The sequence below is a fragment of the Bactrocera neohumeralis genome, chromosome 4 (assembly GCF_024586455.1).
Source record: "Bactrocera neohumeralis isolate Rockhampton chromosome 4, APGP_CSIRO_Bneo_wtdbg2-racon-allhic-juicebox.fasta_v2, whole genome shotgun sequence".
Lineage (NCBI taxonomy): Eukaryota > Metazoa > Arthropoda > Insecta > Diptera > Tephritidae > Bactrocera > Bactrocera neohumeralis.
The window spans coordinates 70,805,196-70,830,177 of NC_065921.1; the positions used below are offsets into that span (position 1 = coordinate 70,805,196).

The following is a 24,982-nucleotide window of genomic DNA, read 5'->3' on the forward strand; positions in this document are numbered from 1 at the left end:
TCACTCATCAAGGTGCTCCGGAAACAAAAGCTATACGCAGAAATATTAGTTTTCTAACAAACTTTCCAGTGATACAGAGTTGGCACTGCTATTCAAAAAATACTCAGGATTAAAGAGACACCTTTTGTACCACCCTATACTCCGCTTGCATTCAGCATTTGTAAGTTAGGCAGTCACGGCAGCAGCGTAGTCTATAAATAAAAATAGTCTCGGGAAAAGCGTTCATAAAAAATGCTTAAGAAAACCACAGCCCGCGCTCTCGTCGCCGCCTGCATGCAGTCTCAGCGGCCCAGCGCCCCAACTACCGGCTCTCTCTCTCTCTCTCGCCCGCCCTACAAGGCAGCACGCTTATCTATATAAAAAAGTTTTTGTTGTTATTTGCGCTTTTTGATATTTTAAAAGTCTATTGTTTGTTATTATTATCACTGATATAGCTTTTTTTGTTGTTGTTGCTACTTCAGTTTGGTGCCTGCAAGGGAATGTAATCATTATTAATAAATTGTTACATACAGACAAGCAACAACAACAGCAAACAAAAAGAACAAAAAAAAAAATAATGCTCGTAAATTTTTAAGTAAGTATTTCTTTCTGTTTTTGGAGCTTCACGAAAACTGGGTCAATTTTTATTTGACTTCTAATGCATGCAGCAACAAGTGCTCCACACTCACGGCTTGGTTGTTGTCGACGCCAACGGCCGAGTTACCATTTCTGCCGCACATTACAGGCGTGCATTTTTTCTTAATATGGTGTATATGTACATATGTATGCATGTGTGTATGTGCGCCCTCTTCGCATGGGGCTAAAAATGTGTTTAGATATGCCCGTACGATCTTAACATGCAGGGCTGCTAAAGAATTTATTGAGGTAGTGCCGGTGTATTATATAAATAAATATTCATATACATACATACATACATATGTATATGTAGGTATGCAATCGTTATTTATGTATGTATGTATTGCAAGTTTTGAATTAAATTTTGGCTAATATACTAGATTTTCCTTCTTTGTAGACATCTGCTTAATTTCAATAACTAATTGATTGGGCTTGGACAGTTCGTTGGTAACAATAATACTATGCAATAGGGTCGAGAACGCGTTGATGACGAACCACGTCCAGGACTGCCATCAAAAACAACTGATGATCAACAAGTCAAGAAAATACAATAAAAGGTGCTTAAGAATAGACGATTGACAGTCAAAGATTTTACTGGCATAGTTGGCATATCGGAAGAATCAGTAAAAATAATTTTGAAAAATAATTTGGGCCTAAGAAATGTGAAAGCACGATTGGTTCCATAATCACTCAATTTTTTTGAAAAACAGCAGCGCGTTAACATCTGTGAAACAATGCTACCAGAATTTCATGAAACGTAAGTATTATTACTGGTGATGAGTCTTGGTTTCATGCTTACAACCGGGAAACAGACGATCAATCGGTTGTGTCGACAGTTTTCTTCGATTATCGTGGTGTGGTGCCCTCCGAATTTCCTCCGACCGGCCAAACTGTCAACAAGGAATACTATTGGAGTGTTGTGAATCGTTTGCGCGAAGCCATTCTTACAAAGAGGCTGAAGATATGGATCCACAACTCTTGGTTTTTTCACGACCACCATCGGAGACTGCATTGATTCTTAGTGGGTCTTTCGCCAAATTGTCAAGCAATATCGTGCCGCAACTTTGTACTCGCCTGATTTCGTTCCGTGTGGCATCTGGCTATTCAGCGAACTCACACGACGCTCCGGGTAGACCGTTTTGAGTCAATTGAATTAAACGTGAATCGTTGGAACATTCATTGAAGTTTTATATGTAGAATTTCTTCCACAAGTTGTTGCTGACAAAACCAGCGATAGTAAAGCACAATGAAAACATTTTATAAAAATGTGGGTGAGACCAATTGAATCGATAGGGGATATCTAATGAATGGTATTTTTAGTCTCATATATTGTTGACTATTATCGAGCAGTTGGTTCAGAATTGTACTTTATTATCATAGTTCTACATTCGAGAGCGGTAACGACTACTATATTCTTCTTGGTTTCTTTTACGCTGGGCTTTTTTAATTCACGAGGTGCACCCGTTATAATGTCAAGAACTATTTTTAGGCTTGAATAACTTTGAAATTTGAACTTACTGAGCTCGCCCAGATTTGAATTCCATAGGAACAAATTGGTCTAAGTATTGTCTTCTATATATATATGAGAGCTTGATCTTTAGACTGACGCGAGGCCTTGACCTTAGGAACCAATATAGGTCCGCAAAGTAGTCTCTCCATGTACGATTTTATCAATTGTAAGTCCCAGATATTTTGAGCTTGTGCTTGTTGTAGCAACTGACCATATAACGTCACTTGAGGACATAGCTCGGGCCTGAGGGTATACACTCCTTGTATGGACTTTTCAGCATTAAAGCCAATGTTCCATCTGGTGAGCCACGATTCTAGAGAGGTCAATTGCGTTTGCTGGAGGCTTCAGTATAATTGTTACTCATCCGCATAGGTTGTCGTAATTGTCGAGTCAGAATTAATCACTTTGAGGTCAGCCGTGAAGAGATTGTAGAGTACAGGCGCAAGAACGCTACCTTAGGTATGGGTCTCAGGTCCCCCACAGCCCCATGACTAGAACGTGCGATTATGCAAGTAAGACTTTAGCAACACGTAGAAAGGCATAGGCAGTTTATCCTTCAATTAATGCTATAGGCCTAGGTGCCAGGCTTTGTCCACTGCTGGCGACATGAGGAAAAACTGCGGAACAGTATTTACAATTCTTCATGACATCAGTTATAAAGTGTGCCATGAAACTTTCTGAAGCCAAATTGGTAATCCAGAAAGAGTTCCAGCATAGGCAAAAGTCTGCGAAAAATTATGTTTTCAAATATTTTCGAAATAATTGCCAGTGAGCTAATTGGTCGATATGAAGTGACCAGTTGCTCAGATTTACCAATCAGAATTATTATTATTTTATTATTATCACTGGCCCGGATTAATGGCAAGCCCTTATCTTTACAATAAAGCTAAATTCTTGGCGTTTTATTTCTTCCTGAACACCACATGTTAAAAAAACACCCTTTATAAAAACAAATTAACCAAGTAACGGGTTTTTCAATGGGGACGCTACAAAAGTAGACCGATAGGGACAGCAAACGACGCCATATTTTTTGCGTTCTTGTCATAATCGTCCTGTCAGAGTCTAGTGGAATCCACGGACATATGTTAACGTGCCAGTGAGACTAAGAAGTGCCCGTAGTGTCGAGAATATTGTTGCCGCTAGCACATCATTTAAGAAACACCCCAATCAGTCTCTCACATGTCGTTCTCAAGCGTAGGGCATATCTGTGACGTCGTTGTGGCGAATTTTGCCAAAAGATCTTGGCCTACATCCTTACAAGACCAAATTGGCGTACGAACTGAATCCGCTTGACCACCAGAATCGTCGTATGTTCGTTAATTGGGCTGAGCAACAAATTGAAAATGATCTGGATTTTCATCAAAAAATCATTTTCAGCGATGTGGCTCATTTCTCACTGAATGTCTTCGTCAATAAGCAAAATATGCGTTTTTGGTCAAGCAGAAATCCACACGTACTCCATGAGTCACCATTGTTTCCCGAAAAAATTGCAGTTTATGGGCCGGCGGCGTCATTGGGCCGTACTTCTTCCGTGATGATCAAGACCAGCACGTTAATGTGAATGGGAATCGCTACCACTCAATGATAACCGATTATTTTTGACTAGAATTGGATGATATGGGCTTAGACAATATATGGTTCCAATAGGACGGCGCCACAAGTCATACAGCGAATGTCGCCTCAGTCGTGCGATTTGACGCCGTTAAACTATTTCCCGTGGGGGGAGCGACGATTGATGAACTTCGTACTTTTGTGGCGCTCTTATTAAAAACCCGTTATATTAGGTTTGGTACAAACTCGATCTCAACGACGTTGACTCGGCGAAAATGAGCGCATTCTGGTCAAGCTGTTAATGCTGTTCTGTACCTACTTATATTTGTTATCGCTACTTATCGATATCTATATTTATAAAAATAGTCAAAATTGCCTTTTTAACAACAATACAGAAATGAAATACGACTCATTTACAATTAATTTTGATAAGTTTCAATTTATTTTCCGGCGGGGTATGAACTCCAGTTTAATAAATTCTACTTTATGCTGAAGAAAAATGTGGGTCATTGGGTCTCAGCGCAAGCGGTGGCGAGTATAATATGTCGAATACAGGGTGAGCGTGTGGCGATTAGCATTACATACATACATCTGTACATACACCTTAAATACCTGTGATGCCGGAGTCTCGTGCTTACTTTTGCACATGCCTATTTTTCAGAAAGCAAGAAAAACATTCTCAAATTTTTATTTTTTTTATTCATTAAAATTTTTTTGCTATTTTTTAGGGCGGCGTTTAGTAAACAAATGTATTTGGACTATGTTTACTTTATCCATGGAGTTTCGTGCGATTTACAACGACCCGCGTGGCATGTGCTGGGGCATGCCACACTGATTATCTGGTGCTGGAGCTGGTGCTGGCAGCTACTCGTGGCATCGATCGCAAGACGCGCCAGACTAACGATTCCGTTGCCGCAATTTTGCTTTTATTTGTTTTTGCGTGCGTTGTTGTTGTTGCCGCTTTGGCAGCAATTACCATTTAAACGAATTTATAGCAATTTAATTGTATTGGAATTCGTTTGTTGTTTTTTACTTTTACTGCTCAAGCCCAATAGGCAAAGGGCTTAATGCCTGAGATTTTTTCCAGCCACTTGATCATGTTTTAGTGTTTTTTGCTGCATTTATTGCTTCGGTTCGCCGTTGCTTGCTTGCATGCAGTTGCGCAAAGTGTTGGCAATTCGCTTTCGGCAATTGAACGGCAGATGAGCAGCGAATCGCTACTAATGGAGCTACTGTACAGACGCCATGCCTGCAATCGTCGATGCACATGTGGGCAAACACACCTGCTGGTGGCACTGTTTGCATGTCTGTATGTATGTATGGCATGTATGTATGTATATAATTACTTTGTTATGGATATTATCGAAAGCCATCAAACGCGATTGAAAGTTAAAGTTTTCTTTATAGAACTTTTGCTAGTAAATATTTTTTAGAAGAAAAACATTAAAAAAATATAAAGAATTAAATACCAAAAAATCATTAACTTCGAATGTATTCGACTACAGTTGCTTTTTTATAGCATAAAGAAGTTTAAAAAGAACTTATTCTTGATTTTGACCGCTCGCTTTGTATGACAGCTATATGTTATAGTGGTCCGATCTGAATAATTTCTTCGGAGATTACATTATTGTCTTAGACAGAACACTTTACCAAATTTCATGAAGATATCTCATCAAATGAAATGGCTTTAAATACAAGCCCTTGGTTTCGATTGTACAGTTTGTATGGCAACTATATGTTATAGTTGTCCGATATCAGCAATTTTTTTAGTGGTTAAGGCGATACCTTTACAAATAATATTTGCGAAATTTCGTGCATATATCTTTTTAAATAAAAAAGTGGTCCATACAAGGTCTGCATTTTGAGTCGCTTTAGCCAATTTTATCCAGCCATTTCCTCAATTTTTAAGATATCGCTCTGAAATTTTGCACACATTTTTTTCTCCCTAAGAAACTACTCATTTGTCGTAACCGCCTATAGCGGACCACTATATTATACAGCTGCCATACAAACTGAACGATCCGTATCTAAATCTTGTAAGGAAAACTTCTGGATTTTGGGATATATCTTCATGAAATTTGGTGTGTATATTTTTCCAGGGTAGCGCCACAATATATGAAAAAAATTTTTAGAACGTATTACTATATCATATAGCTGCCATACAAACTGAAGGATCAAAATCAGGTTTTTGTATGGAAAACTTCTGGATTTGAGAATATATCTTCATGAAATTTGGCATGAATCATTTTTCAAGGCAACGCTATAATATACGAAAAAAATGTCTAGAATGGATCACTATAGCATATAGCTGTCATACAAACTGAACGATCCAAATCTAATTTTTGTATGGGGAACTTTCTTATTTGACGAGATATCTTCACTAAATTTGCCATGATTTATTTTCCGAAGCAGGGCTACAGCTGCTGAAAATTTTTTTTTTGGCTAGAACCATTATATCTTATATAGCTGCCATACAAAATGAACCATCAAAATCTAGTTCTTGTATGGAAACTTCTTTATTGGTAAAGGTTAATCTAGCTTCGATGCAACCGAAGTTCATATTTTTTTCTTGTTTTTGTATTTATTATCTAATTTTTAGGCAACATTTTTATTTTTGAAAACTGTCAGTTTGCTAAATTTCTTTTCTTCTAACAACCGTGGCTCATTGTATGAGCAATATCTATCTCCTTTCTTCAATTTTATATATAAAAATATTTTGTTTTGTTCGACACACATAAATCCTCATAACCTACTAATATAACTTGAAATTTGACCTATCCTAATTCCCTTAAGCTTACTACTACTTCTTAACGCAATCGGCTCACCCTACTATGGAAGCATACTTAAATACCATACATATGCATATAACACACAAACAAACATACATACATACATATGTACATGCATATGAAGCCCAAACGAATGTTAGAAGCGACAAGTAGCGAAGATGACCTACTTAGCCCGCCAGCAAACTTCGGCAGCCGCAGATGCAACAGCATCGCTAACTTCAAGCATTTTTTTATAGCTTACATGCTTCCCATTTTCCTCGCCCATATCAGCGTAAAACTTATTACAGCTGCCCACTTAAGGCACGCATCAAATATATGTACATATATATATATGTACATAGGTATGTATGTATGTGTGTATGAATGTATGTATATATTTATGCGTGTGTGTATGTTTTGGTTTTAAATGTATATCACTGTGACTTTTTGCCGCCCCACTGCTCTATTGCCCTCATTCCCTTCAAATCAATTTGAGTTCTAGCGCCTTTCCTATCGCACTGCCGTCTTGGCGCTCCCGCTCACCCACTTACTCACCATGTGTTGCGTCTAAAAATTTCATAGCCCTTTAAACGAGAAACAGAGAAAGCAAAAAACACAAAAATAATATTACGCGCCAATAGAACTCACGCCCGCCGCGATCTTCGAATGCCACTGATATAGTTAAGGAAACACATATGTACATACACATGCAGGCCATACATAAGTATATCTGTGAGCACTTGAGGCATACATACATGTGGCTGCCGACTCGGGCGCAGTTTGCATTGCTTCTGCAAGAATTTTGTGTTTGTGTTCACTCCCTTCGCCAGCGCTAATTGATTCGCTTTTCGGCAATTCGATTTTTCACTTTCGCCTCGAGCAATCGCAGTCGTCGTGAAGCGTTCAATGAAAGCTTAACAATTCGGCTAGGCTTTCAGTGCTTTCAATTTTTCAGTCAACGCACACAGGCAGCCAAACATTCGCCCACAAAATGCTCCAGCAATGGTGAGTGTTTGAAATGCCATTTGACATTTGTGATTGACATCTGAGCGTGCGGCGCGCTGCTGGGAGCTTGTGATGCCTGGTGGTCGTCGCGCTGCCGCTGTACCCGTCATATATGCCATACCATACCATATGGACAAGTACTGATCATGATCGATGGCAGCAACAGCATTTCTAAACGATTTCTTTGCCGGCATTTGAATATTTTTCTTGGTGGTTTCAAAGTCTATAGGCCGATCTATACATATATGTATATGTATATGTACATATAGGGTGTTCCACATCGAGGTTCCCCAAATAAAAAAAACGCATAAACTGCAAATTTAATGGGGAACGTTTATTATCATTCAAAAGAACATTCCTTGGCATTTATTTTTTGAGGATTATCTCTTTCAAATATCGGCCGTAGCTACGTCTCAGATGGTCCATCCGTTGAGTCCATGACTCGTTCGAGGATTTCGGCTGGTAACTCGTGATGTTCGGGATTGTTCGCATAGACTTTAGACTTTACATATCCTCACAGGAAAAGAGTCTAACGATGTGATATCACACGATCTTGCTTGCCAATCAACCGGCCCAAAACTTGAAATTATCTGCTCACCGAAGTGATCTCGCCGAGATCACGAGCTTCAATTTTAGGCATCAATAAGTCGGTTATCATGGCGCAATTACGGTCACCATTGACGATTACGTTCTCACCGGATTATGTTTTGAAGAAATATGGACTGATGACTCCACCGACCCACAAACCACATCAAACCTTTGTTTTTTTTTGGATGAAATGACAGATCTAGAATCTCTTCAGGTGGCCCTTCGTCCCAAATGCGGCAATTTTGCTTGTTTTGCTTTGTCACTGAACAAAATTTGGCTCGAAATCGTCTTATTTTGTTAGAACTTTCCAAGAGCTCATAGAGTCAAACGATGTCGATTGGGAAGGTCGAGCGGTTTCAGTTTTTACATAAGCTGTATTTTGTACGCTTTCAATTAATGATCTCGACGTAAAATGCTCCAAATCGTTCCATACGTCTGAACCCGAGTTACTGTGAACGGCGCCAAATCAACTCTCCACGGTCTTCTTCACTGCGTGCTGGACGTAGTCTATTCAGTCGAATATTATCCAGTAACGAATGCTGGGTCTCACGATGGGTAATGGTCCGAATAGTACGCTCAGTAGGCCGGTTATGTTAACCATATGTAAGTTGAGCGAAGCGCACGAAACCCATTCTTTACAGAACGTGAATTTTCGTAAAAAATATGACAGCTTAACACTACTCAGTACCTCAGCTTGGATCACCCGTTACTACATACATATAAAGTCTAGTAAAATTAAGCATAGTCAGAATGGTTTAATTTCTCTTCTATTGACCAAGGCTACCAGCATCTGGGCGATTGCTTCCTCAGACGGTTAATTTTTTCACAGTACTCTACCGATCCGAATTCTAAATTAAAATATTGACCATAGATTTTAGTTGATAATTCCCTTCCAATCCAACCAAACACGCGTCAAAAGCTATCTGACCGTTATTCCTGGCTTGGACAACGTTTTCGCTAGACGTTGTCGTAAGTGCTTCACTTATCGTTTTCAGCAAGCAACCGCTTTAGAAATGGATCTGATTTACCTGCAAGAAATGCGCGGCAAGTGGTAAGGAAAGCATAGAAAGGGCACAAAGTATATACATATGTACATATTTCAGTGGAGTTCTTAAAACAACAACGTTAAGTCAGGCACTAAACGATATTCTGCATATATTGCCAACAGAATTATGCTGTAAGCAACTGGAGGCGATGTCGGCTCTTAAACTTTGGGAGTCCTCCTCGTTATTCGCTTGCGATAAGACGCCTTCTAAAACACTTAGTAAGTTCCCAATTCCACCTAATACCACGGATTTTCAAAAGCCTATGAACTTAAATTCGGTCTTCAATATTACTTTACCTTCCAGAGAAGAGTCGGAAAGGAGTGAATACGAATAAGATCAACTAGATAATCGAGTGGGAGGTAAGGACTTTTCAGAAAAATTAGATACCAAAATCGTCTTCCGTCTACTGGATCATAGCAGCGTTTTCCAAGCGGAGATCACAGCAATTAAAGAAGTTCTTGTTCTTAGAAACTACTTACAGCTACGAATATATTTATACCTAAGATAAACTAGCGGCCTTCAATTCACTATGGTCTCTTAGTTTTGCATCAGAGATAGTGAAAGAACCACTTGATCTCTTAGTCGATCTAACATTTTATTTCACGATAAACCTGCAATGGCTTCTAGGATATAATTTTATTCTTGGTAGTTGAACTAGCCAGATAAGGTACCAACCTACAATTAGACAGGGGAAAAGAAGGGATTTATATTCTTCTGATTACTTGTAGGTATTTAGTCAACAAACATGTATGAATAAAGCTGCGTCTCAGAGGCAAACGTTGCATGAATATGGGGCTCAAGTGCCGGTTATAAAGTTAAAAAGGAATGACATAAAAACTCTAGTAGGAGCGATAATAGCTCATTGTTTTAATGCCAAACGAGATATCAGACCGGGAACACCATACAATGGATATTGTAGAAGCTCTCAGGAGGTAGAAGCACAGAAGCTTTGTATAGGAAAAGAAACGCTGCTATTATTCTAGGGTTTCTAGATGATGTTTGGAGGTTGCACAGATACAATTTTTTTCTATTGATGAACTTCATCAGAAGCACGGGGTGGTTCAGAGATAGGACAATGGCATGAGGAGATTTTAGTGCCGATGGTATCACTATGGTCCTCCTAAAGGCCTAAGTACGTCTTCAGACATCTACTCTACCTACCTATCTACCTTGGTGTCAAAATTCTGGAACTTTTGTTCTCCCAAAGCCAACTTTACAACTGCTCATTTACTTACACAAGTATAGTTTTCAAATTTGTATTTGCTTTCATCTTCATATCTGTTTGTAGACGTTTTTTTTTACTTTTTATATTTTTGTTGTTTGCAACAATTTAATGTTGGCGAATTATGCACCCATAAATCAAAATTGTCGCACATAATTTCAGATTCATAATTCATCGCAGAAGTCAAATGATATTTCAGCTCAATTACTGCCAATCTAAGTGCCTTGGTGTAGAATGCGGCAATAAAATTGGCACCTAAACGAAGCGAGGTATACATGCATATCATAGGCTGGGTTCACACAAAGCAACTTTTACTACTCATTGTCGGCATCTTCTCCAAACTCATACGGGCGATTCGAGACGGACCACTGGAGTCTTGCAATTTTTCGCATTCCTTTTCTTATCATTTTCTTGAAACCTTGTACACTTTTTTTAAGCGGAACAAAAAAAATATTTTCATTAGTAAATTTATCCTTAATTACCATTTTTGAAAAGATTCTTATGATAGTGCGCATGTTTCTATATACATATATTGTGCTAACACAAAACGAATAATAAAATATCGTCCTCCTTTGTCCACAAACTTCGAGTTGCCGCAACAAAAGCCTTCTTGTGTGAACCGACACTTATTTGTTTGCATCAACTTATCTAGTTAGACAAATGCAATCGCAAGCAAACTGTAACATTAATTACGCTCACTACAGGCCAACAACAAATACAACCAAAGCAACAGTTGTTAACGCGCCAGTGCCGCATATTTCATTCTCGTGTTTAATTGTTCTTTTCGACGCAACCCAACAAGCACTTAGCTCTGAAAGTCAATTGAGAGGAGATTGAATTGACAGCGAAGCGTATTCTCATTTGGTTAAGGATTGATAATGGGTCAATGATTTAAAATTCGTAAATTTTCTATTAATTAAGTTTCTAAATATTTTCCACAACTTCAAATGCTTTCCAATTCATATCGTCCGTTTCTCCATTAAGACTAAGGTGAAAGCTTGATGACAATTTAACTTAGCATGGATTTTAGACTTGATTTTCCTCTTTGACTGGTTTGACATAGCCTTTTAAGGGCATAACAAGCTTATTTTAAAGATAGGTCAGTGGACACTGCCTTGCACATTCTTGTCTTTAGCTCGAGAGTACCATAAAGACCACGGAGTTTGCAGTGGGAACATTCCTTGATATTCACGTTTTGCCATAAGCGATCATTAGAGCTTTGAATAAGTTTAGTGTTGAATCGAACCTTAAGCATCTACCCGTCAAACTTCTCTACGGTAGAACGATCGTGGCAGAATAAGGTAGTCCACAAGAACAACGGAACGTGAGTAGGTGCTCCATAAAATAGGGACTGCTCTCGCCACTTCTGTGGATCATGGTGTCCATGATTTTCAATAAAAGCTTTGAGGCAGTCGATGCCGGGTAATTGCTTTCGCGGGCGACGTAGCTCTCATGGTTGATGGGAAATTTCTAAATACCGTGTACGAGCTAACCTAAGGGTACCTTAGCCTATTATGAAACTTGCCTGCTGAAACCGGTCTCATCGTAAATCCTAGCGAAACCGAACTAGTTTTATTCACTTAGAAGAACAAAATGGCGAGACAATATTATGAACGCGTATACGACTTGCTGAAAGACCTAAGTACCCAGAGCTCATCCTAGACATGAAGGTCTTGTGAAAACGCAACCTCAAAGAAAGAGCAAGGAAGGCATTGTCAAAAGGTGAGGACTCTCATCAAAGTTAATCATTTAGATCTATGCCTATAATACATATAGAATCGATTCATAGAGATACAAGGATCCTGAGCAAGAAAGCTGCTCTCAAACTCAGATAATCTGGGTACTTAAATGATTGCACTCTGGAATTCTGACAGAATTTAATTTTTTCCAAAATACTTGGATTACCAGGTCCCCAAGCGTAGCCTGCTTGTCGAGGGAGGCAAGCGAAGGAAGAAGTTGATGAAGAAGATGGCCGGTGAGCTTTTTTACAAATGGATCAAAGCTTGCAGGGAGGGCTAGTGAAGAAGAACATTGTCGGGACTTTCCATCACCTCGAGCTTCAGAGCGTAGCTTCCTTCAAAAAGGCTACTGTAGCGATATTAGCCTTGAGTTCGCTGACTGTACGCTTAAGACTAGTTAAACGATGTCGAGGCTCCTTATTCCTGACATCGAGTTATTTTGTGATTAGCATCAGAGAAGAAAATGAGATAAAATCTTCTTAACCCAGGATCCCATACTTTTAAACATTCAAGAAATAAAACACCTCAACAGATTTGTGATAGTTTCAGAGCGATTTTTTCCGATAGTTGTTGTCCAACTACAAGAGTTTTCTCGTCTTCACAAAGGAACTTTACATAGCAGTCTAAGTGTGATCATCCGGCATGTTGAGGGATCATCCATCTTATCTAACCTGTCTTCATTGCTTAAACGAGACTGATCTACTTTCCAGTCGATATGTTTATAATATCGAAAATCTTGACGTTCTTAAGTATTCATAATCCATAATTCAACAATTTCGTGCAATTTTTATACCCTGAACAGGGTATATTAAGTTTGCCACGAAGTTTGTAACACCCAGAAGCGTCGGAGACCCTATAAAGTATATGAACTGTCTGTCTGTACGTCTGTCGGTATACTTATATACGAACTAGTCCCTCAGCTTTTAAGATATCGTTTTGAAATTTTGCAAACTTCATTTTCTCTTCAAGAAGCTGCTCATTTGTCGAAACTGCCGATGTCGGACAACTATAACATATAGCTTCCATACAAACTGAACGGCATAGTAGCAGCCGTAGCATCGGTCAAGAGCTGGGCATGAGTCATCAAAAATTAATTTCCATTTCAATAAAAAAAAAATTCAATAAAAATACCGCAAGACTTTTTTGACAACCAATATTAGCGTCGGCGCAGCCGAAGTTAACGTTTTTTTTGTTTAATTTTATGAATAATTAAAAATAATTCAATTTTAAAAATTTTGAAAGATGGTTTGTTGGGTAGCAGTGGTATCTTCAGCAGGAACAATGATCGTCAAGAGATTTAATTCGCTGTTAGTGGGGATACATTGTTGATAATCGCCCATTGTACTTAAAGTCGGCGCAACAGAGAGGAGGGCCACCATTTTTCATTCAGTCCTCTTAATAAAAAAAACGGAAGATACGTATCGCTTAAAAAAATTAAATGTTTGGTCAAAATTACATTTTTTCCAAAAACTAAAGCAGAATCACCGACCTAAATCCCGTGACCACGCCCACTTCCATACACCGAATCAAAATAGTCCGATTAGACTTCCAATGGACTTCTTCTACGAAAAACTACTTCAAAAAATATTAATTGCACTTACACTACGCACTTGTCAGTTCACCCTCTTATACTCGCATACTACGCCACTGCTTCAATGCTGCATTCGGCTGCTTGCAATTTCTTGTACTACCATTTGTTGGCAATTCACTAAGGAAAACACGAGCAAAGTGCTAAGCACTTACTTAAAATTATAATTTCATTTGATTTGATTTCTCTTTAAGTAGATATTTTAGCATCAAAACAAGCAATTGGCATTAGTGAGCAGACTGGGAAGATGTTCCCAGATAATAAACCACACATATATACATATGTATATATTTTAATATAATTTCCTCTGAAAACGTACATATATACATATATGGTTTTTACATACATTGGAACATAATATGCAAATAAATAAAAGGCGTTGCCATATTGCAGGCGAGCAGCGCGATGGCATTCTTTGGCAATGACAGCTGATGAGTCGTCTTCAATGCACTGAAACGGTGTGGCACATAGTGATTTTATTGCCACCACTACTAACGGAATTCAGAAATATTTAGCGAATATTGTTTTTATTTTAAGCTGTAATTTATTTAAATGAAATTCCTTTAATTATTTATTAGATTATTTATCAAAATACGGGCGCAAGCACATAATGATGAGTGCATTGTTGTATTATTATACCCTGAACGATTCGCATTTTGGCATTAGATGAAGGAAAGATCTTCTAGGCAAATATCAGCTGGTGTTTGTTGTTCCCATTTGACAATTGTTCGTCTTTTACAAAAAAAATGATGTTTTGGGGCGTAATAAAGGATTAGGCTATCTTCGAAAGTTAACTGTGAGAACAGACAACTTACTGCGGCGGATAAGTTTAAGCGACCACTTTCTCTAAGGGCGGAGATGAAAAATTTTCACCAAATGGATTTAAGTGTCGAAACCATACGCCGACTGCTTAGAGATGTGGGTTTATGTGGAAGTCTCCCTGCAAAAAGCCACTATCAACACAAAAAATGTACGACTGTACGACTTTCTTGAGCTAAAAAGTGCCAAAATTGGGATCAAAGTGATTGGCAACAAATAATGTTGTCTGAAAAATTAAATTTAATTTGCTGAGCTTACAAAACTTGCTTTAAGTGCGCGGTTCAGGCAGTGAGAAGTTCCAGGATAATTGTGTAGAAAAGAAAATTAAGTTTCCTCAAAGGCAAATGATTTGAAGCTGTTTTTCACTCCATGTTTTGGTACCTCTACACCTTGTTGATGGAATAATGAATGCACAAAAATATGCGACATTGGTTAGCATTTTTTTAGTATCTCCAATTTAAAAGCATTATCCTCATACGGATAGCCTAATCTTCCAGGATGACTTAGCGTAAGCTATCGTGCAAAATGGCTGAGTTTGGATTGGAAACAAATCTTGTATCATCTACACAATATTGGTGTATATGCTCTTATTCAGCACGATTGTTTTTTTATTTGCCAATACATTTAACGATCTAAGGATTCAACGCTTGGATTGGCCTGGAAACTAGCCTGATTTAAATCCTATTCAGCACTAAGGCACATACTGAAGTTTGAAGTAGCTAAACAGTAGCCAACAAATAAAAGTTAATTGAGAAAGAATTTAGAACCAGTTTGTGTGCTCCTGTTATAAGGAATCAGTTGAGTTTCGAGTGAATTCCATACTTTCCAGAATTAAGGCAGTTATTGCGGCAACGACTCGTTTTTAGAAAAGCCTATTGTGAAGTATATAATGGGTTGTCAAAAAAGTCTTGCGGTATTTTTATTGAATTTTTTTTTATTGAAATTCAAATGAATTTTTGATGACTCATGGCCAGCTCTTGACCGATGCTACGGCTGCTACTATGTCGGTCTCTTTCGACCAATTCAGAGATTTTATCGCAATTTTCGACGACAGGCCTTCCGGAGCGTGGTGCATCTTCGACCACCTCTACACGAGAACGAAAACGTTGAAACCATCATTGTGCGGTGGAAATGGAAACTGTATCGGGTCCATAAACTGCACAAATTTTATTGGCGGTTTGAGATGCATTTTTGCCTTTATCGTAGTATTACTGTAAAATATGCCGTATTTTATCTTTATTTTGCTCCATGTTTGCGCGCCATACAAGTGTATTGGGCCAAGATTACTTTAAGGGTATGACATATATTTTGAAGAATAAATTAATAATTTTCAAATTATGAACATTTTGAATTTTTCTATAACTCACGAAGGACTTAAATAACCCTAAACGACAATCAATCAAACACGTGTTAGCGCGTGAAATGAGCTTTCCAAAAAGGTAAAGTATGACCCGAATAAAACTAGGACTACACGCTTTCAGCGCCAACTAGCGAAAATACCGCAAGACTTTTTTGACAACCTATTACTATGTCAACTATTCGATTAAAGATGAGTAACTTGAGTATGAATTTTAGAAATGAAAGTCTGAAGGTATTAAATTTAAAAAAATATAAATTTTCATTAGCTGAAACTTTTGAAAATAACGACAAATTTATTAAATATATTTTTCTCTCATTTTATTAAGCATTTATTGTCAATTTTTAAACATTTCAACCAGCAGTTTTTACAAATTTCTAAACACTTTTTGTTGTTTGTTTGATTTCTTTTTACAAAAATTTCTTAAAATTATTTAAATTTTGTTAATGAGGTGCTTTAATTGCTTTAGTGTGTATAATTTATAGCAATAAAAACTTACAAAATAATTTGCTTAAGAAAATAACTAAAATTGAGCTAACTGAGAACATTGCCATTTCCCTTTAAGTCTATAGCACATTTTAACAATAAATAGTTTTTTTTCTTACCGGAGTTTAGCATAATTAAAATGGGTGATGATTGAAGCAAAAGCGCGATAAATTTATTTTACATTTTTTATAATATTTTTTGTTTTTTTTTTTTTTTTTTTGAAAATACAATAATTTTATTAATATACAGACATACACATTAGCAAAGCTTTTGGACATTTACACTTTTAATAAAATATAAAAAAAAATTATTTGGAATAAAGATTTAAAACAGCAGCAAATCGAATATTATAAATCGTTAACGAAATGTTCGTAAAAATTTACAGCTATTTTGTGTTTATTTTTGTTTTTGAAATATTTTGTTAATTTAGAAAAAATTAAAAAAAATTTGTGAGTTAAAAAATTCAGAAATTTTTTCACTCAAATAATCCCAAAATTTCAAGCTTTGTCGAACGTGATTTCCAAATAAAAAACCTAAAAATTTGAACTTACAGTCAATTTTTAATATACGCCAAGGCATATGGAACCTATTAACGGTACTTTTTCAATACGTATGTGGCATACCAAAGCAAAAAACACTTTCTAACTATTTTACAGTTTTCAGAATTTTTTATAGTTCGAAGACACCAATATTATAAACAAAACACGAAATATATGAACTTTCGAAACGCATTACCACTTTTATGCAGTACTGTAGTTTTTACTGTTATTCTTCACTATCCATATTCACATATACGTTTTTAGCATTTTATTTATTTTTTATTAATAAATTTTACTTAAAACTTCTTTGGCTTATCTTACATGTTTTTACATTTAATTAAATTATATTTAAATTGCAAGGGAAGCTAAAGTGCTAGGCTTAAATATATTTTAGATAAGTACAAACCTTTGAGTAGACAGTTTACATTTACATAGGCGGTTTTGGAAACTAATTTTTTAAACTTGTTTTTTCATTGTTTTGTTGTAGTTTTCGATTTTTGTTGTTTGTTTGATTTCTTTTTGACCCCTTTCAAAATTATTTAAATTTTGTTAATGAGGTGCTGATTGCTTTAGTGTGTATAATTTATAGCAATAAAAACTTACAAAATAATTTGCGAAAATAACTAAAATTGAGCTAACTGAGAACATTGCCATTTCCCTTTAAGTCTCGAAAACACATTTTAACAATAAATAATTTTTTTCTTACCGGAGTTTAGCATAATTAAAATGGGTGATGATTGAAGCAAAAGCGCGATAAATTTATTTTACATTTTTTATAATATTTTTTGTTTTTTTTTTTTCTTTTTTGAAAATACAATAATTTTATTAATATACAGACATACACATTAGCAAAGCTTTTGGACATTTAGACTTTTAATAAAATATAAACAAAATTATTTGGAATAAATATTTAAAACAGCAGCAAATCGAATATTATAAATCGTTAACGAAATGTTCGTAAAAATTTACAGCTATTTTGTGTTTATTTTTGTTTTTGAAATATTTTGTTAATTTAGAATTTAATTAAATAAAATAGATGTAGCAATTTTTTAATTAATTTAATTTTTTCACTCAAATAATCCCAAAATTTCAAGCTTTGTCGAACGTTGACTATAATTTAAAAAACAAAAATTTGAACTTTTAAGTCAATTTTTACTTATACATGAAATATGGAACCTATTAACGGTACTTTTTCAATACGTATGTGGCATACCAAAACAAAAAAAAAACTTTCTAACCATTTTACAGTTTTGAGAATTTCTAATAATTCGAAAACACCAATATTATAAACAAAACACCAAATATATGAACTTTCGAAACGCATTACCACTTTTATGCAGTACTGTAGTTTTTACTGTTATTCTCACATCCATATTTATATACGTTTTAGCATTTTATTTTTTTTATTAATAAATTTTACTTAAAACTTCTTTTGGCTTATCTTACATGCTTTTTACATTTAAAAATTATATTTAAATTGCAAAGGAAGCTAAACTAGGAAATATTATTTTAGATAAGTACAAACCTTTGAGTAGACAGTTTACATTTACATAGGCGGTTTTGGAAACTAATTAAGCATAAAGCATTGTAAAATTTAGCAAGCTAATCATTTCATTTAAGTATTTTTTTGATTTTTATAATTTGAGTTTTTTATTTTTTTTTCAGCATAAAATGAAAATAAATTTATGTTTGAGAGCTGAGTGCATAGTTGTGCTTCAGAGATGTTTTCGAACTGTGTTCGCAACTTGTTGTATTGTTTTGTTGTAGTTTTCGATTAAACTGGTTTTTGTACCTTTATTTTGACCCCTTTCAATATAACCAAGGGAAGGTGGTGATTTGATCTAAAGGCTAGAAGTTTTAAGCTAAGTTCTATAATTTCGAAAACAGTTTGAATTTGGAATATTACTTCTTTCTTTTAGGAATATCGAAAACAGAAGCAGCTATAACTTCGAAAACAACTTGAATTTCGAAAAACTTGTACTCGGAAGATTTTTAAATTAATTGTTTAACTCCATAACTTCGAAAACAGTTTGAAATTCGAATATTTCTTTTAGGAATTTCTTTTGAGAATTTCGAAAAAATGTGTATAAAAAAAAATCCGATTGTGAGGCAACTATAACTTAGAAAACAACTTGGATTTCGAAAAATCCGCTTACAAAGACGGTTAGAAATTCGAAAATAATTTGAATTTTGCAAAATGCTTGTTTTGAGGCAACTTTAACTTCGAAATCAATTTAAGTTTCGAAAAAAATCTTTTAGGCAGTTGACTATAATTTCGAAAACAATTTGAGTTTTAAAAACTTACTTCATGAAAACGACTATAACTTCGAAATCAATTCGAATTTCGAAAAGTCCGTTAGGGAGAAGGCTATAACTTCGAAAATAATTTCAATTTCGAAATTTTTTTTTACGTAGACGGCTATAACTTCGACAGAAATTTGAATTTCGAAAAAGTATTTCACGTTGATCACACATCCGTTTAGGTAGATGTTTAGGAATTCCAAAACAATTAGAATTTTGAAAAAGAAACCTTTAGGGAGACGCCTATAACTTTAGAAACTATTGGAATTTTTAAAAATCCTTTAAGACGACCAAAACTCGAAAACGGTTTGAATTTCGAAAAATTCTTTTAAGAAGACGGCTATAACTTTGAAAAGAATTGGAGTTTTGAAAAAATGCTTTAAGGTAGATCGCTGTATCTTCGAAAACAGTATGAATTTCGAAAAATCCTTTTATGTAGACAGCTATAACTTAGAAAACAGTTTGAATTTCAAAAAATACTTTTAGGAAGACGGCTATAATTTCGAAAATAGTTTGAATATTGAAAAATTTTATTAGGAAGACTGCTAGAGCTTCGAAAGCAATTTGAATTTCGAAAAAGAAATCTTTATAAAGACGGCTATAACTTCAAAAACTATTGAAATTTTGAAAACTTCTTTCAAGGAGGCGGCTATAACTTTGAAAATAAGGTAGAAATAGTTTGAATTTCGAAAAACATTTTTAAGAAGATACAAAAACAGTTTAAATCTAAAAAACACAAAAACATTTAGGAAGACTATAAACTTCTCAGTCCTATAAAAAAACCACTCGATTTTTGAAATATTTTGTAAAAATCTTGAAAACTATGCGCTCTTCCCCTCTGATGTTCCTGCTGCTACTGAAATATTTTGAATAGCTCAAAATTTCGCCTGTTTTGAAATTAATTTGAAAAATAATTTTGCGAATTTTTTAGATTATATCAAATAAGTTACATATATTAAAATATTAGAAAAAAGTATTGCTTTACAAATATTCATAAATTTAAATACACATAAAAATATTATTATTACATATTCAGGTTGTCGAGGAATGCCTCTATTTCGACTCTCGCTTTAAACTATTTACATTACAAATTTACATACACTTTGCAGAGCTTTGTATAAAAACTTAGAACTTAACTATAATTTATTTAATATTTCATAAGCGCACAGCGATAAGGTTGCTGCTCGAAAAATTAACTACCACGCAACACACACACATACAAAGATTCATGCAAGCTACTACCACACACACACTTATTTACATATATTACGAAGATCACGCACGCGAACGCACGTACGCCGCACGATACGACGCGAAGCGCCAGCTCTCCAGCTGTTGGCTGGCAGCTTCAAGCGCGCCATCGTCCTGTGGGCGCTTCTAAAGCCCATGATCGTTGGTGTTGAGGAAACTGCGGCACACGCGACTCACTTCCGGATTCGCATGATTCATCAGCTGCATGTAGATCTGCTTGTGTAACTGGATTTCGTTGGTCATCTCCTGCAGTTGACGCAGCAGCGCCTCCTTCTCCTTGAGCAACGTCTTGACGCGCTCCTCCACTTCGCGTGAGCGCACCTTGGCCTTCTCGCGCGACTTTCGCACCGCTATATTGTTGCGTTCGCGTCGCCGACGATACTCTTCGCTGCCCTTATCGACATGTTTCAGCGAAGATTTGCGTTGATGGTGCAGCTGTTTGTTGTGGTGTTTGAGTAGGTGTGCGCCGGCCGCCAAATGCGGTAAATTCACGGAGTGATGTGCCAACACATTGGCTGAGGTCAGATTGGTGAAGTTGGGCGCACCGCCGCCGACGCCATTGCTCATGCCGCCGTTATTGCCCACCGGCCCATTGTTTGCCGCCGTCTGATACGGATTGTAGAGCCCGTTGGCGCCACTATTTGTTATGAAAGCGGCGGCTGCTGCATTATTGGCATTGGTTTCTTGCAGATGACGGCGATATTCCGGATCGATGGGTTCCTCTTTGATGGTGGACGAGTCCGAACCCACCGACGAGTTCTCATCACTGGAATTGTTGCTGTAGGCTGCGCCCGAGTGCACCGCTTGCGGCATGTACGCCAAGGCGCTGCGTCCATAGTTGTGTTGTTGTGTGCGTAACGTTTGTTGTTGTAGCTGATGTTGTTGCAGCACCTTTGCCGCGGCACTAACCATGCCGTTGGGCGGCAGCGTGGCCGACAAACCGCCCGGACTGGTGACCATATCGCTGAAGATGCCCAAACCCTCCTGCTCGCGAAACTGATCGTCGATCAGGTGTTGCAGATCCAAAGTGATCTCCTGCGCGGTCAACTCATCCAGATCGGATTGTGTGTATTGTTGTAGCATTTGTTTTTGCAGCAAATTATTCACATTATTCACATTCGCATTAATGGCGGAGGCATTATTGTTGTTGTTGAGCGCGGCGGCGGCATGCTGCATTTGATGCACCGCATGTTGTTTGACCACCAGTCCAGCGTTTTGTTGTTGTTGTGCAGCAACAGCTGCGGCAGCAGCCAAATTACCAACATTATTGCTGTTGTTGTTGTTGGCATCGGTGCCGTTGTTGTTGTTTGGATTGTTGTTGTTGTTAATATTGTTTGCAACGTTGTTGGTTTGCTGCTGCTGCTGGCCGCTGGACATGGCCGTCAGCGTGATCTGGCCGATGATGGCCTGTTGGGGCGGTGGCTGCTTTTTGAGGTCCAGCTGGGAGAGCGTCTGCACGGTGTCGTACATCTGTGGTGACTCCATATTGAGCATTTTTAGTTGTGCAAATGAGGGCAAAATGTTTGCTGTTTATACTGACTGCCTTTGGCTCGCGAGTTGAAGGGGGCTAAGATTTAGTTAAACTGTTATTGCACAAATTGTTTGGGGGGGCGTGGCAAAACTTAACACATTTCAGCGATTGCACTGCTTACAGTTATTTTTTTTTACTTCTTTTTCAAAAGTTGTTCATATTTAAAGTTGATTTGGGAAAAAGTTATTATTTTTTCTTTTTTTCAAAGTTTGTCTCATTTATGATTTCTTAAATATTAGATGATTTTCACTTTAGTTATCCCGTATTTTTAAAATATATACATTCACAAATATATTTTTTTATTTTGTGTATAAAAGTTCTTTTGGCTTTTATGCTCTTATCCACTTCTTATCTGAGGTAAAATCTTTGGATTTTTTTTATAAATGTTGTCACACAGTTAATTTTTTATATTAATTTTTTTAATGTTTCTTAATTTTTCTTAATTGTTTTATTATTTAAATTTTTTGTGTTAAATTGTCTTAATTATTTTTTAAATTACATTTTTTTTTAATTTTTCTTAATTATTTTTTAAATTAATTTTTTTTTTAATTTTTCTTAATTATTTTTTCTAATTAAAATTTTTTGTTTATATTCTCAATTAACTTTTTTTAATATTTCTAAAATTTTATTGTAAATTAATTTTTTTAATTATTTTTACTTTAATTGTTCTCCATTATTTTTTAAATAAATTTTTGTTTGTTAACATACATTTTTTTATATTTTATACTAAAATTTTCGTTAAATTATTTTGTAGCATATTTTTCAAATTTATTTGCAGTCAGCTGTTTAGTTAAATTTGTTTTATTTTAATTTTATAAATTTTTCTTAAGTATTTTTTGTTAAAATTTTTAATAAATATTGCATTCTATTTTTAAATTTTTTTCTTTTAATTTTGCAATTTTTTTAACTTTAAAATTTATTTTTTAGTTTAATTTAAAATTTAAATGTTTTTTGTTTAAATTTCGAAATTTTTTTAAGGTTCCAATATGTTTTTAATTTTTTTAAACTATTTTTTAAAGTTGTATTTTTTAAATAGTTTTTAAATTATTTTTTAATTTAGAATTATTTTTAAAATTTAATTTTTTATAATTTTTAAATTATATTTTAATCCACAATTTTTAAAATTATTTTTTAAATTTTATTTTTTAACAATGTTTTTAATATGTTTTTTTTTTTGTAATTTGAATTAATTTTAGTAATTTTTTAAATTATTTTTCAAGTTTGTTTTTGTATTTATTTTCACGAAAATCAAATTTTTTATTTTTTAACTTGTTTAAATTGTTTTTTAAATTAAATTTTTTTCAATTATTCCTTAAATTACAATTTTTGAAATTATTTTTTTAAATTTCGATGTTGTTTTTGTATTTTCACGAACATCAAATATTTTCAAATAAACAACTTTTTTATTTTTGAATTCACAGCTTTCATAAATATTTTTTAAAAATATTTTTTTAATGTTTTTTAAGCTTTCACAGATCACGTGTTGTTCCACAAATGTTTTTTTTTGTTTTTGGTAATTCAAAATTCGCACAATTTTTTAAGCGCCTTTTAAATTTTATAAATAAATGTTAGTCAACTTTTTATTTATTTTTGTTTTTTAATATTTTTTCTGTACTTTGTTGTTTTCAAAATTTGTAACTGTCTTGCGTTATTGTCATTACAGGCGGCTGTCTTCAACTGGAATATCGCGCGCGGCGTCACTTTTACTCAACAACCTTCCTCGGTTGACTGAAGTGTTTCACAAATGATGCAACCGATTTTATATTTTCCACTTATACGACGTGCGCGTCCGCATCCGCTCGCGAGTGTAACCAACTAACCAACTCACTCACTTGCCTTTATCGCCGCTGTTGCTGCTGCTACTACTGCGTCTGCGGCGCTGTAATGACTCTTTGACAAGTCTTCAGCGTCTTCGTTTTGGCCCAATAATGACGAAGATGTCTTCGTAAGCTTACCGCAGCGACTGCACACTGCCGCACTACGCTAGCGCGCAACACAAAAAACGCAAACCGCCGAAAAACAAAGCGCACACAGCCTAGCCAGCTATACAACCACCGACCAAGTAACCGAATCACCCGACCGCTAACCACTCGCGCACACAAAACCACAGTGACGTCGTTTATGCAATGACGAATGACGTATGCGCGGGGAAGCTCGCCAGCTCTGGCTGTTGGAAACACGTTCTCAGCACTTTACAAGCTCCACGAGCAAATAGTTACGCCCAAAAAACGCTCGGCTTCTTTTTTAATTGCTAACGCAGTTACTTGCCTCGCAACGATGGTATCTAGTGTGAATACGTACGAAGCGTTCAACACGTCTTAGCGCCACAATTGGTAAATTGTAACTAAATTTTGAACTGCAATTCGTCGTTGTAATTCCCGCCAACAGCCGAAAAAACACACACTCCGAAGAAAGAGTATCAAAGCGAAACGGGAAAGTCATACACACAAGTAAATTGTAAAAAGAAATCTTCGCCAGTCCAAAAGAAGTTGCCGAAACTTACAAACCTACACACGAGTCTGTATACACAAATACACCACTCATACAGACTGATCGTACAACACAGAAGCCACATACATAATTACATACATATGTATTCCCGCATACGAATATGGCACACAAAACCGAAGGCACAGTACCCCCTATCCCACGCTGAAACGCGTGTGCTTTTGTAAGCAAATTACTGCATTGCTGTAGCCGCTGCAACTACCTGTGGATCCCCCGTCGCCAGTACAAAGGGGGGCTCTCTCAGTCAGTTACAGTCCGCCACTATCGTCCGCTTCGTGAGGCGCGTTGTGTACGGCACACTCTCAGTGTGCCCAAAATCACTTTCGCTCTCATTTATGGAATGCAGTTCGCCTGCTTGCTGTTTGTTTGGCTAGTCGTTCAGCTGGCCGCTTGCCATGCCCTCAACAACACTATCAGTGAATTTTTTACTGTTTTCTATTTGTGGATATCACAAAGTAAGCATACGTCATAGAGAGCTTTGGAGAGCCAGTTGTATTGGATTTACCAGCTAGTCTCTAGTCAAAGTACTGGGTTCATTTTTGTTGTTTAGTTAATATT

At 36.0% G+C, this 24,982-nt stretch overlaps 1 protein-coding gene across 1 annotated transcript; it reads right to left on the reverse strand.

The window, feature by feature from the left end:
• Nucleotides 1-20,494: 20,494 nt before the first annotated feature.
• Nucleotides 20,495-22,156, reverse strand: LOC126755370 (CCAAT/enhancer-binding protein). Its single transcript, XM_050467894.1, is given in 3 exon segments — nucleotides 20,495-21,679; nucleotides 21,681-21,735; nucleotides 21,738-22,156. Coding segments are annotated over 3 exon segments (1,365 nt in total). The 5' UTR covers nucleotides 21,880-22,156; the 3' UTR covers nucleotides 20,495-20,511.
• Between the last annotated feature and the right edge of the window lie 2,826 nt (nucleotides 22,157-24,982).